Raw genomic sequence first — 12,445 nt, 5'->3', positions numbered from 1 at the left:
ATGTTTGACACCTACTCGAAGACATGCATGAAGGAAGGCTACAAGTGCAGTGGTCCTTGTCAAAGGTGTTCATATGATTGTATCAATAATCCTATTTTGGGCCAAGCAGCAGATTTCTATAGCTGTAGCACCTATCGGCAATGTAGTGGGGGCTCGGGAACCGTCATTTCCTGTCCGCCAGATAACCCTTACTTCGATGGCAACATCTGTCAGAATGATTACACTAAATGTTGTTCCTGCAGACCTGAATGTTCTCAGGAGGACGTACAGCTTCATAGAATGGTTCCCGACTTCTCAAACTGCACGAATTTTTACCTCTGTGTAGCACCAGGGATCCCAGACGAAACGAGTCACGGCCACTGCCCCAACGGTAATTTTGACCAATTCGGAAAGAACTGCAACAGCAACGCTCCCTGCATTATAAGCTGCTCCAATGAGCCCCCCGACAACGGCTGTGTGACAAAGTGGATCTGTGAGGAGGAGGGTTACTTCCCCAAGTGCACTGCGTCATGTGATCCCACCTACTTCTGGTGCACTGCAAGTGACATAGGTCAGGAGGCTAAACCCCAAGAATGCACCCATCACTTCGTGCTGGATCCCATCTCGATGATATGCGTCCCGCCCGAGAACTGCCCTGTTTAGGATTACACTCCCAAACTACATATAAGTAAACGTGTGTAACAGGCATTGTTTTCCTCTCGCTTTTACTCCCTACCCCTTCTTCCTGTCTCCTCTCCTCCTCCTCCTCTGACAATAACATATATCACACTTACCTGAAGACAACTCGGCTCTCTGACATCACCTGCTGTCTTAACCTAAACCTCTGTGTGGAGTTTTCTAAGTTTTACCTCGGAATTTATGGAGTATTACAAATGGTACTTTAAATAAATATATACAATCAATAAAATGTGTAAGGTATTCAGGTTTGTCTCTCCTATAATTCGTCGACACTCGTACTTGTCCAGCCTTAATTGATATGAATGGGAATTATGATCATTAAGCGTCTTAAGGCTGCCGTGGAGAGAGTATCAGGTAAACTCGGTGTGTGTGTGTGTGTGTGTGCATTGCACCTCACCAGAGAAAATCTGCCCAATGAGTGTGAACGTTATAATGCGCGATCAAGTAAAATAATGTTCTCTTGTCGTTTACATATAAAGACTTAACTATTCTGGGTTGGAATAGTATAATTTTCTAGATTACCTTCTAAAGGCCATGGCTGCCATGACTCTTGGCTGTAGTTGGCAATCTCGGAAAAAAAAAGAAAAAGACAAAGAGAAAGGAAGACGGAAGAAAAAAAAAGAAACAAACAAACAAAATATTGATTTTGAACGCAGATGATAGTGTTCACTTGCAAACAAACGCATTGGTCAACATTTTCTTATCAAGTTTATACTATGAAGTGCTTCATAACACAATTTCCCTTGAAACCTTTGTAATTTCAAGTGAACCATTTCCTCATAGTTCGGTAATTTTGGCCAGAAAGGCGTGAGTCAGAGTTTCAGAATCAGGCAGGAGTCCCAGCACCGAGCCTGGAACACAACGCTAGAGCCACGAGAGACTCACACCCGCGGTCAGAATTCGAGTAACCTAAAAACCTGACAACATAAGAGAATAAGAGAACTTACAAAAAGCCGTCAAACCTACACGTGACAGTCCCTGAACTCGAATGCAACACAACCGCCAATATAGACCTATCATGATAACCTGTCACATTCACTCCCACGGTGTTTAATGTTTTCTAGAAGCACACTCAAAATAACCTAATAACTGATAGATTCCTGGCAGATAAGAGGACTTAAGATCGAGGGAAAGCTCTAAACACAGTGCAGGTGAGTGTGACATTTCTCGACCACAACTGTGATTGAAGTTGTGATAAAAAGAAAACGTCGGTGATAACGTGAATAAAATAATTACTTATCAACAAATATACAGATTTTCCCACACAGATAGAGGAAGGAAGGCAACCACTCACATGTGCCCACTGACAATACAAGTTAAACAGGGGAAGTATAAAGCCTTATCTTATTCCCGTTCTTGCTCCTCTCCGTGGACTATCGTTGTGTAGGGACGATAACAAGGAACATAAGCAGGAGTAATTCACTGACTGGTCCTGTACTCTGCGTGGCCACAGCAGCAGCCGCCGCCACATTGTTATTGCGTCCGCCGCCTTCATTGTTATTGCGTCATTTAGAAGGCTTTAAAGGAGGAGGAGGAGGAAGAGGAGGAAGTGGAGAAGAACAAGAAGAACAAGAACAAGAAGAACAAGAGCAAGAACAAGAATAGGAAGAACAAGAACAAGAACGAGAAGAACAAGAATATGAAGAACAAGAACAAGAAAAACAAGAGCAAGAACAAGAATAGGAAGAACAAGAACAAGAACGAGAAGAACAAGAATATGAAGAACAAGAACAAGAAGAACAAGAGCAAGAACAAGAATAGGAAGAACAAGAACAAGAAGAACAAGAATAGGAAGAACAAGTACAATAAGAACAACAAGAACAAAATGAAGAAGACAAAGAAAACAATAACCATAAATAAAACAGGTCACTCGTTCATTTCTCAATCAGGTTCCATCACTGACTCGTACTGGTCTTAGGATGCCTGGCGGGCGGAGGAGTGACAGCAGCGGAGAGTGACACCCACACCAGACTATTCCAGCTTGGCCGCCTTGACTGACGCCTTCACCACCGCGAGGCTCTGCGAGGTCCAGATCAAGGCGGACGCTGCGAAGTAGACGAGGATGGCTGAGTCCAGAAACTGAATACCGAAGACTGGGGCGCTGCGGGCGTAGGCGACGTAAGCGATGCAGCGGGCGGCCTCCACCAGGGGCGCCCACCACCACCCGTCGTACATGGCACCGATGATGCCCGCCGACACGAACATGAACGCCATGAATACGAGAGCGGACATCCACGAGAAGCTCTGTCAGGAGAGGCGTGTTAAGAGTGGCGTGTTGCTGTTGGCTTACACTCTCAGCTTAAAAAGCCGTGACCTTTTTGGCCATTTAGCAAGGAAACACATTGCTAGAGAGAGAGAGAGAGAGAGAGAGAGAGAGAGAGAGAGAGAGAGAGAGAGAGAGAGAGAGAGAGTCATTCCCTCATTACTACCACCTTATGATCAAAATTTCTGTCTTTGAGTGATGTATTATGGTCAGAGTTACTAGATTTCGAAACATCCTGTCTCCTGTCTCAAAGTCAAGCAGACGGCCACCAACACGGCTTCACGGCACAAGACAGAGAAGCTGCGCCACTTACGGCCAGCTTGGTGATCCACTTTTGGTGAATGAGGAGGATGATGACGAAGTGGACCAGCACGTACACCTCCTGCCAGCGGGGGAGCTCAGGGTTGTACTTTACCCTGGGGGCCTTCACGTCGGGGAAGGTGTCCGGGTCTCCGAGGCGCGGCGTCCCAGGGAACCAGCCGGGGCCGTAGAAGAGCGCCCTGAAGGTGTCCCCCCAGGTGGTCATGCTCCGTGCCTTACGGAACACCTCCCTCATGTAGAACACCTAGGGGAAGACGCTACACTCCTTACATCTCCACAGTCTCGGAAGCTCGCGTGCCTATAGAACATCTAGTAAATAACGCGAAATGAAAGACACCGCCACACATGAAGATGCCTGCACACTCATGAAAGCTTGTGTACGCGTATGACCTCTAGTTAGTAACAGGAAATAAAAGACGTTTCATTCCACTACCCTACACACTCTTAGAAAGATTGTGTGCCTAAATAACCTCTAATGAATAAAAATAAATGAAGGACAGTGTTACAAATGAAGATGCCAGCACACTCTTGAAAACCTGTGTGCATATAACCTCTTATGAATAAAATGAAATGAAAGACTGCACAAAGATACAATTCCTGCGTAGTATAATTATGGCCATTAGTCAAGTAACATGCACCCCTCTCCTTCAGTACCTGGGGTTTCTCCTCAATATTAATTCTTTTGATCTGCTTAGAATCTACCAGTAGTCATGTTTTGTATGCAGACGGGCAGTACATACTCGTAGGATTTGAAGGATTTGAGAGCGAGCAAAACACAAAATACAATGAAAGGAATAAAGAAGGCTACTCGACTCCTGACCACCACTGTATGTACTCAGGTTTCATTGTCCCTACATTCCCCGAGGTTACGAGAAAGGAGATCCCCTCACCTGAAGCCACATCACATTGTGGGACTGCGGCTGATCCACCAAGCCATATGCAATCTTCTCGTCGCGCCGCTCAGCCTCGAAGGTGCCAAACAAGCGGTCCCAGATGATGAGGACCCCAGCGTAGTTTTTGTCGAGGCACCACTTGTTCGCGCCTGGGGAGTGACATTATTCTCGTGCAGTGGATGGCAAGGTTTGGCAATGCTTAGTGTACCCTGCGATGTGCCATGATTCGCCAAAGGAAAAGTACTAATTGGCTATTCTTTCTGTCCTGATTTCCACGTCAGTGTTGTGAAGTCTGATTTTGTTTCATTGAGGATAGTTTTACTCTTATGTACACACAAGAATTGGAGATTTCCACAATGCTAATGAAATGCTGACTGTGAAATTTCAAGGTAGAGAACGGCGTATATTCCTCCACATTGTTGTGCTCAGAAGATAACGTGTGTGGTATTCGAACGCTCAAGAGCATGTGAACTAAACTAACCGTGATGGACGCGATGGTGTGACGGAGTGTTGAGAATCCACTCCAGCGGGCCGCAGTTGTCGACCACTTGTGTGTGAATCCAGAACTGGAAGACTAAGTTAAACTGGAGGTGGACTAGGAGGGCGGGCATCGGCACCCCGAGGAGGGCCAGGGGTTGGTAGAACCCGAAGGAGAAGTACCGCTGCCACATGGACTGCCGCAGCGCCGTGCTCAGGTTGTATTCTTCCGAGGAGTGATGCACCTGATGACTCGCCCATGCCAGGTTCACCTCTGAGGAGAGTCCAGCATCCTCAACCTCAGTGTGTGTGTGTGTGTGCATGTCTAAATAAGTAAGTAGGTAAGTAGGCAAGTAAACAAATAAACGAAACGTACACATCCGCAACCAAACATTGCTTCGCGCTGGATCCCACTTCAATCAGAGAACCTTGAGAATCACACCAAATTCTGACAACTTATTATCATTCATACTTCTCATCTTTTTCAGCGATATGCCCACAGAATAATCCAATAGCGCGCCTGGAAGACACTCAGCCAATCAACACTCAGCGACACTAAGCAATAGATAAACAGACTAGTCCCGCTGCTACACACACACACACACACACACACACACACCACGAGGACGAGGGAAAGAGGGAAAAAGACAAGCGAAGCAGGGAAAAAAGGAAGAGGGGTAGCACAAAGGAAAGTGGGACAAGGAAAAGAGAAACAAGGGAAAGACGGACAAGAAAAAGAGGGACAGGGGAAAGAGGGCAAATGTACCGTGGGTGGCTCTGTGGAACCAATAGTAGCCCATGTCGACCCCGAGGGCGGCGACCCACCACGTGACGGGAGAGGACCAGTCGAGGTCAAGGATGCGCCTCTCGTACAACCACTCGTAGCCAAACAGGTTGAAACCCACGACCACCATGCTGAGAGGGAACGCGGTGGCTCAGGTAGGAAAGTTCAAAAGCACGTATTCTGAAACGGTTTGCTGTCTCGCCACTACTATTTTCAGTGGCCAAAGAGATGATCAGCCGGGTTATCAAGAGTGTTTCTTCTATCAGTATTGTAGAAATCTTGGTAATCTATGACTAGAAACGTAAAAACACCCTTAGAAACCAATGTAGCTTCAACTACTCCACTACTTTTTCAAAGTAGTGGAGATGCAGCGCAGAAGAGTTTCAACATACGAGTAAGGTTTGAGCTATACAGACCTTTACAAACTGTCATACGTACTACTTAAAAAAAATAAATAAATAAATAAGCTTGTTGAGCGACCTCTGTTATAAGTAAAGAAATCAACATCACTGGAACATTACTAACAAAAAAAAAAAAAAACAAGGATACGACATAAACGGACACACCTACTTTGCCTGCTTGTAATTTGAGTTTAGACTAAAAGAAAGCTTGTTAAATTATTATCTGTTCCAAAGAGACAAAAACATAACAGTGACATTAACAAACAAAAACAAACGTACGTGGTAGCCTACACTGCGGACATAGAGGAAGAGTAACAGAGTGCGAACCAAGAACAGACGTCCTGCGAGGACACATGACAACACATGTACTTGGTCTGCTGAGTAGAGACACTCCTCTACCCTCCTACCCTCTCTCCTGCCTCCCCCCCTGCCATCTTCCTCGTCCATTCCCCTCCCATTGTCTTTTTTTTCCTGTGGTCTATTTTCTTATTCTCTCCTTTTGCCTTACCTTTTTTCATAAAGTACAAGCAAGGACGCACGTCACATTTGGTAAACAAACAGGATCTGCTAATATTCTGTTTTGGTGCTACTACAAGAGAGAGAGAGAGAGAGAGAGAGAGAGAGAGACTCAAGCAATTTTTTAAAGAATATCCTTACCGTTATTTTTTTTCTTTTTCTTCCTGTCCATTCCTGTCTTTTAGAGGCCACTAAGCTATATAAGAGACTTAAGTACGAAAATCAGTAAAAAGTTGTAGGTCGTTATGAGAAAGATAAATAAAAAAAAAGAAATTTAGCAATAAAAGGATTAAGTACACACACACACACACACACACACACACACACACACACACACACAGGGACGCGAGGACTCACCCAATCACGTCGTACACAACCCCGTGAAGTATTGAGGTGTACATGTCGTTGGGTCTTATTTTCTTCTCGCCCTTGAAATACGTCACGAGCCACTCCAGCAGGATGAAGACCACGAAGAAGGGTACCGCCTGCACACGCCCCAGTCAACCAAACCCCGCCAGGAAATTAGATGATTTATTTTGTTTTAGTGTGTGTGTGTGTGTGTGTGTGTGTGTGTGGAGTGTACTTATGGACTAGCGCGCGTGCACACACACACACACACACACACACACACACGAAAGCGAAAGTTCAAAAATAGTTTTCCAAATAGAACAAAAGATAGTTTAACACGTTACCAAAAGAACATAGCTTAGTGTGGGCGAACAATAAACAAACATACATACATACATATAACATACATACATACGTACATTCTATGAAAAATACCGTGATTGGCATCAAAACACGAGACAGTACAAGCAAGAAATCTCTCTCTCTCTCTCTCTCTCTCTCTCTCTCTCTCTCTCTCTCTCTCTCTCTCTCTCTCTCTCTCTCTCTCTCTCTCTCTCTCTCTCTCTCTCTCTCTCAGACACACACAAACACACACACCTCGTTCGTGTAGTTGGGCACGTCCTTCACATGCTGGAAAGTGGTCTCGTTAGGGCTCACCGCGTAGAAGAGGGTACCCACACCTTTGGCCACTGCCGTCGCCACCCCCGCCATGATGCTTGGACGCGGCTCAACCTTCCGCCACTAACGCCTCTCGTGGGTGTAGGTGTGTTGCTGCCTGTCCAGTGATGAAGGTAATAATGACACCCAAACCTAACAACGCAGCTCTAAGAATACGAGAAGAAACAGTTAGTGGATTTCTAGTTTCTTTACTGTAACGCTCTCATGTGGTTGTGTTCGTGTCTGTCTGGTGATGATGGTAATAATAACCCTCATTCCTAACCCAATTTAGTGCAATAGTAAGAATAGGTGAAAACTAGCAATTAATTTTTTTTTTTCTACACCAACACGCTTCTGTGGGTGACCTCCGGTGTGTTTAGTAATGAACATAATAACACCCAAACTTGACCTCCATTAACGTACGACTCTGAGAGAAAAGTAGCAATGAATTTCTGGTCTCTTCACACTAATGTCCTCTCGTGGGTCACTTTCTGTGTGTTCAGTGATGAGGAAGGTGGTAATAACAACACACAAACTTTACTTAACCTAACGTGACACTGAAAAAAAAAAAAAACGAGTAAAAGGTTCCTAGTTTCTTTCCCTTTGAGGCAACATTGACCGTTACTTCGTCCTTGTGACTCCTTTTAAGGGTGATGGTGAAGGTGTGTGGCAAGTGAAGATCAGGTTACGTTACCCAAGTTTACTCACCTTTGCTCGTAACGCTTGGCCGCCTAGTTCTTATCTCTGTTTTCCTACTTCGATAATGCTTTTATCTTTGATAGGTGACCAGCGTTTCGTAACATAACACTTAGAAAGGCAAGGCTATGAATAAATAATTAATCTCTCTCTCTCTCTCTCTCTCTCTCTCTCTCTCTCTCTCTCTCTCTCTCTCTCTCTCTCTCTCTCTCTCCCCTTCTCACACTCACGCAGATTTATGGATGAGGATGACATGTTGAAATAAATAGTTATGTTATATAAAGGGACTGCCACGCATAAGTCTCATGAATTCTTGCAGCTTCCCTTATTATGATATTCTCAAGGACACACATCATTTTCTTTCCCTTTTCAAGAGTAACTATGCAAATTACGTATGCCAGAATCCCTTCCCTCTATTACCACCATCACCAAACACCACCGGTGCACCAGTCACCACACACCACTCACCACCTTAAACCACATTCACATCAGCAGTAAACAAACAGATAAGGCTGCAGTAACGCACTAGAAGTACACCAACCAATCTGTCCTGGCAACAACTCGAGTACTCGACTCCATTACCTAATACTCAACCACCATCACTTCAATATCCTCCGCTTCATTCACTGTCACTACCTCAACTCCCGTCTGACCTGCAAGTATCTTATGCACACTAGAAGCAAGTGTTGTGAGGTGTGCCTTCAGTCAGTCAGTCAGTCAGTGTGGCAAGAACTCAACCCCGTTTCTTAATACCCAGCCACCATAGCTTCAGTATAAACATTCCCCTCTTTGTTCAATCCACGTCTGATTTCCATGTATCTTAGTGCACTAAGGGAGAATGTGCCTTTAGTCAGTTTCCTTACTTGACTCCCTCTCCGCTGCTGTGTGGCTACAGTGGTGTCGCCTGAACGGAGCAGAGGTTGTGGGATGAGCAGAGGGTGAACGACTAACCAACTCCAAGCGGACTGGCCGCGTACGAACCGACGGAAAGTGGCTAGATTACTGTGGTTATCAGTGCCCGGCGGATTTTTATCGCTTTCGTGTGTGCTGCTCTACGTAGTGCTAATATATCTGGTTGGTGCGCATGTTCCTTACCTGTGGTCATTTTGTTTTTAGGTTTGTTTTGCTGTGGATATTATGGTTCGTTGTGATTAACTCTGATTGCTATGGCTACTCAAGGTTGATAGAATGTGTATGTTGAATTAATGTGTCCTGTTGATGCGCATTTTCCTTACGTGTACTCATTATTTACCTTTTTTGTGCTTGTTTTGCTGTATGTATTATGTTTCATTGTGATTGACTCTCTAACTGTTGTGGCTAATTCAGGTTAATAAAATGTGTATATTTTAAAGATTAATTTAAAACGCGACTGATAGATAAAGGAGTTATCGATTGCTGGAAAACTTTTAGGGCGTGTTCGTTTCGTTTTGGTTCATTTAAAGAGTGCACAGTTGGTCAAATTAAAAAAAAAAAAAAAAGCAAATGTCTTGGTATATTTAATGATCACAGAGTTGGAAGTCTTGCTTATTGGCTAAAAGATTAATCATTTATAAGATGGAAAAAGTCTTAACATTAAAATAATCAATCTCTTATTACGTGTTTCACAATAAGTTTATTTTCCTTACCCTTTGACTCCTACTGGTACACCTTCCCTTCATTACTAATCACTCTGATACATCTTTACCTGTTGTACAGCCACCTGCAATCTTTAGACTTGGTAGAAAGTGTAATATTTATTCTTTTCAGTCGCCTTCTTTCTTCTAGATGCTTATAGAGATCTCATTCATTATTTCTAATGTTGTTAATTGTTTCGTGTCGCAGGGAAAGGGTTAAGTGGCGGTATCTCTGTTCAATGAACTTTTTTATCTTTACAAGGTTTAAAAGATCCTTGAGCTGCGTTGTGTAAATTAACTGGATTTTTGCATGTTTCATATTTTCTTATGTTCTTTTATTCTTTTCTTTTCCTTTAAGAGCTGTTCTTTGTTAACTATTAAAATGCCGTAAAAAAAAAATAGCATGAACACAGAAAAAAAAAGAGGAAATAAGAAATTAATATTGTCTTTCCGCTGGCAACAAAATTATTTAAGAGACTAGTACAAAAAATAGTAATGCCCAGATAGTTGAGTGTAGGTCAAGAGTAATATTGTCGAGCAAGGAAAACGTTACGAACATAGGAATACAATACAATGGGAAACTGCAAGAAACTATCTGGCCTACACGTGGCACTATTTCTACTCATTCTTTCTATCCATAAAATTTGCCTAATCTTCTTTTAAAGCCCCTTATTGTTAAGATACATGTCCATTAAAAGTTCCACAATACTGTTTAATATTTTTGCATCTACCTACTTCTTCGCTTCCTCAATCATACATTTGTCCAGTCTTCTTTTAAAGCTCTGTATCGGATGCATGTTCGGCAAAAGTTTCGTAAAGTTGCTGAGTATTCGTATGACACAGTGATGGGAAGGTTGACCATAAGGGGAGGCACTGGAGGCTGCTGTTTATCACTCGTTAGGTGGCAGGAATGTGCGCGCTGACGGGGTGTTTATGCGAGAGAGTGATGTACATCCTTTACATGTAAACTGTGAGGGATTGACACGTTTAATGAGCTTTTTCTCTCATTTTACTAGTTTTGTTAGTTTTTATCAGAGAATGTGAGAGAACAGTGTACATCCTCCTCATTCCAACTGGGACTGGCATCTTCAGTCGACTTTCTTTCATCTCTATCTCTTCACTGTTTTTTTTTTTTTTTTTGCCGAGAATGTGGGAGAACAGTGCACATCCTTCCATTCGAACTGTCTTGTTTATGGGGACTGGCATTTTTAACGGTCTCTCTCTCTCTCTCTCTCTCTCTCTCTCTCTCTCTCTCTCTCTCTCTCTCTCTCTCTCTCTCTCTCTCTCAGTTTCGTTGCCCTTATCCAGAGTCCCTACGTATAAAAGTAATATGCGCATATGGGTGCTCCGTATTCACCTTTTTTTGCTCGGGGTGGACTTGAACGGGGGAGCAAAGGCCACATCACACTCTCTGTTATTCACTGCATTTCGTGATAGCCTTGCTTTGGTGTCTCCGCTTCTTTCCTTATCACTCACTCCCTCGTCAGGTTCTAGTGTCGCAGTTGATACAATCCAAGACGCATTGTTTGTATTCTCTACGTGTGTCTTTTCGTTCCCTCTTGTTTTTTATCACAAATTTGTTTGTTTTTTCTTTTTTTTGCTAGTCAAGTGTTTATTTTGATTTTTTTTCTTGTTTTCGTCTTTTAGCCCTTTCATTGCGACACACACAAAAAAAAAAAAAAAATAGCAGCACCACAAGCAATGTGAGAAGCCTTTATAAGCATCTACAAGAAAGTTAGCGATGAAGAAGAATACATTCTGCAATTACTTCTCTGTACATAGATTGAATGTGGCTGTACAACAACTAAAAATGTCTCAGAGTGATTGGCAATTAGGGAAAGGTGCACACGTGGCTTTTAAAGGGTTAATGTAAAGGGGTACAGAATACAGAAACAAGGCCCAATGAAAGTGTCAGTCCCCAAGGAATAGAGCCAAAAAGACTATCCAAATTAGAGCGGCGTCTTGAAACCTCCTTCTGTAATAGGTTATGAAATAGTTACGTTGCAGTGCAGTCGTTTGCTTCAGGTATTTTTAGGCACAAGAAAGGAAAGTCAAGGACAGGGATTCAGTAAAAGAAAAAAATATAAAATAAGATCAGAAAAGGCCCGCTAATTGTCTCATCCGTCCCCTAACAAGCAGACAGTAGACTGATGAGAGAGAGAGAGAGAGAGAGAGAGAGAGAGAGAGAGAGAGAGAGAGAGAGAGAGAGAGAGAGAGAGAGAGAGAGAGAGAGAGAGTCATATCATAAGAATTCTTGCGTTTATGTAACTATATTCTGAAACATTTCTGCGCCGCACCCCACTACATACATTCAAAAGCTCTTATTGAAGTTACACGGTTTTTTTAAGGGTGATTTTACGGTTCTAACAAGATTTCTACATTATTAACAGAAGAAAGACAATTGAGAGCCGGGCAAAGCATCTCTGTGATCTCTGAAAATTGTCGTGATGAGAGAACAAAGCGTTTCTGAATATGGTATTGTATCTTTTTTCACTATTTTGACCACATAAAGCTCGACAATTATCAGTAACAGTGAATGAGTTCGGTTCCTCCATCATCCTTCCTTTCAGCGGCGTCTTTCGAAATCACAGCCTAAACTTGCATCAGACCACTTAATTAAGTTTGAGGAGCAGCAGCAAAGAAAGCAGCACTGTGAGGTCCAGACGGCAGCGTGGTGACTGAGCGGAAGTCCACCGCAGCCTTGAACCCGATGAGTGACCGTGAATGGTGCAGAGTCGCAGAATGTAAGTGCTTTCGCTACACACAATAAAGGCCGTTTTTTCTTGCACCAACACTCA

At 43.3% G+C, this 12,445-nt stretch overlaps 2 protein-coding genes across 2 annotated transcripts; one reads left to right on the top strand and one right to left on the bottom strand.

Moving 5' to 3' along the window:
• Positions 1-642, top strand: LOC135114409 (uncharacterized). The gene has a single exon (XM_064030312.1). It carries the CDS (start codon positions 1-3, stop codon positions 640-642), a length of 642 nt encoding a protein of 213 aa, XP_063886382.1.
• A 1,251-nt stretch (positions 643-1,893) lies between these two features.
• Positions 1,894-9,049, bottom strand: LOC135114225 (alkylglycerol monooxygenase-like). Its single transcript, XM_064030015.1, has 8 exons — positions 8,898-9,049; positions 7,279-7,456; positions 6,691-6,818; positions 5,399-5,547; positions 4,637-4,906; positions 4,153-4,304; positions 3,255-3,506; positions 1,894-2,922 (listed from the first exon to the last, which is right to left on the bottom strand). The coding sequence occupies exons 2-8, from the start codon at positions 7,390-7,392 to the stop codon at positions 2,650-2,652; spliced, it is 1,338 nt and encodes a 445-aa protein (XP_063886085.1). The 5' UTR covers positions 7,393-7,456; positions 8,898-9,049; the 3' UTR covers positions 1,894-2,649.
• Between the last annotated feature and the right edge of the window lie 3,396 nt (positions 9,050-12,445).

This window comes from Scylla paramamosain, chromosome 27, assembly GCF_035594125.1.
Source record: "Scylla paramamosain isolate STU-SP2022 chromosome 27, ASM3559412v1, whole genome shotgun sequence".
Taxonomy (NCBI): Eukaryota; Metazoa; Arthropoda; class Malacostraca; order Decapoda; family Portunidae; genus Scylla; species Scylla paramamosain.
The sequence above is the reverse complement of the archived record's forward strand: the minus strand, read 5'-3'. Positions and strand labels throughout refer to the sequence as shown.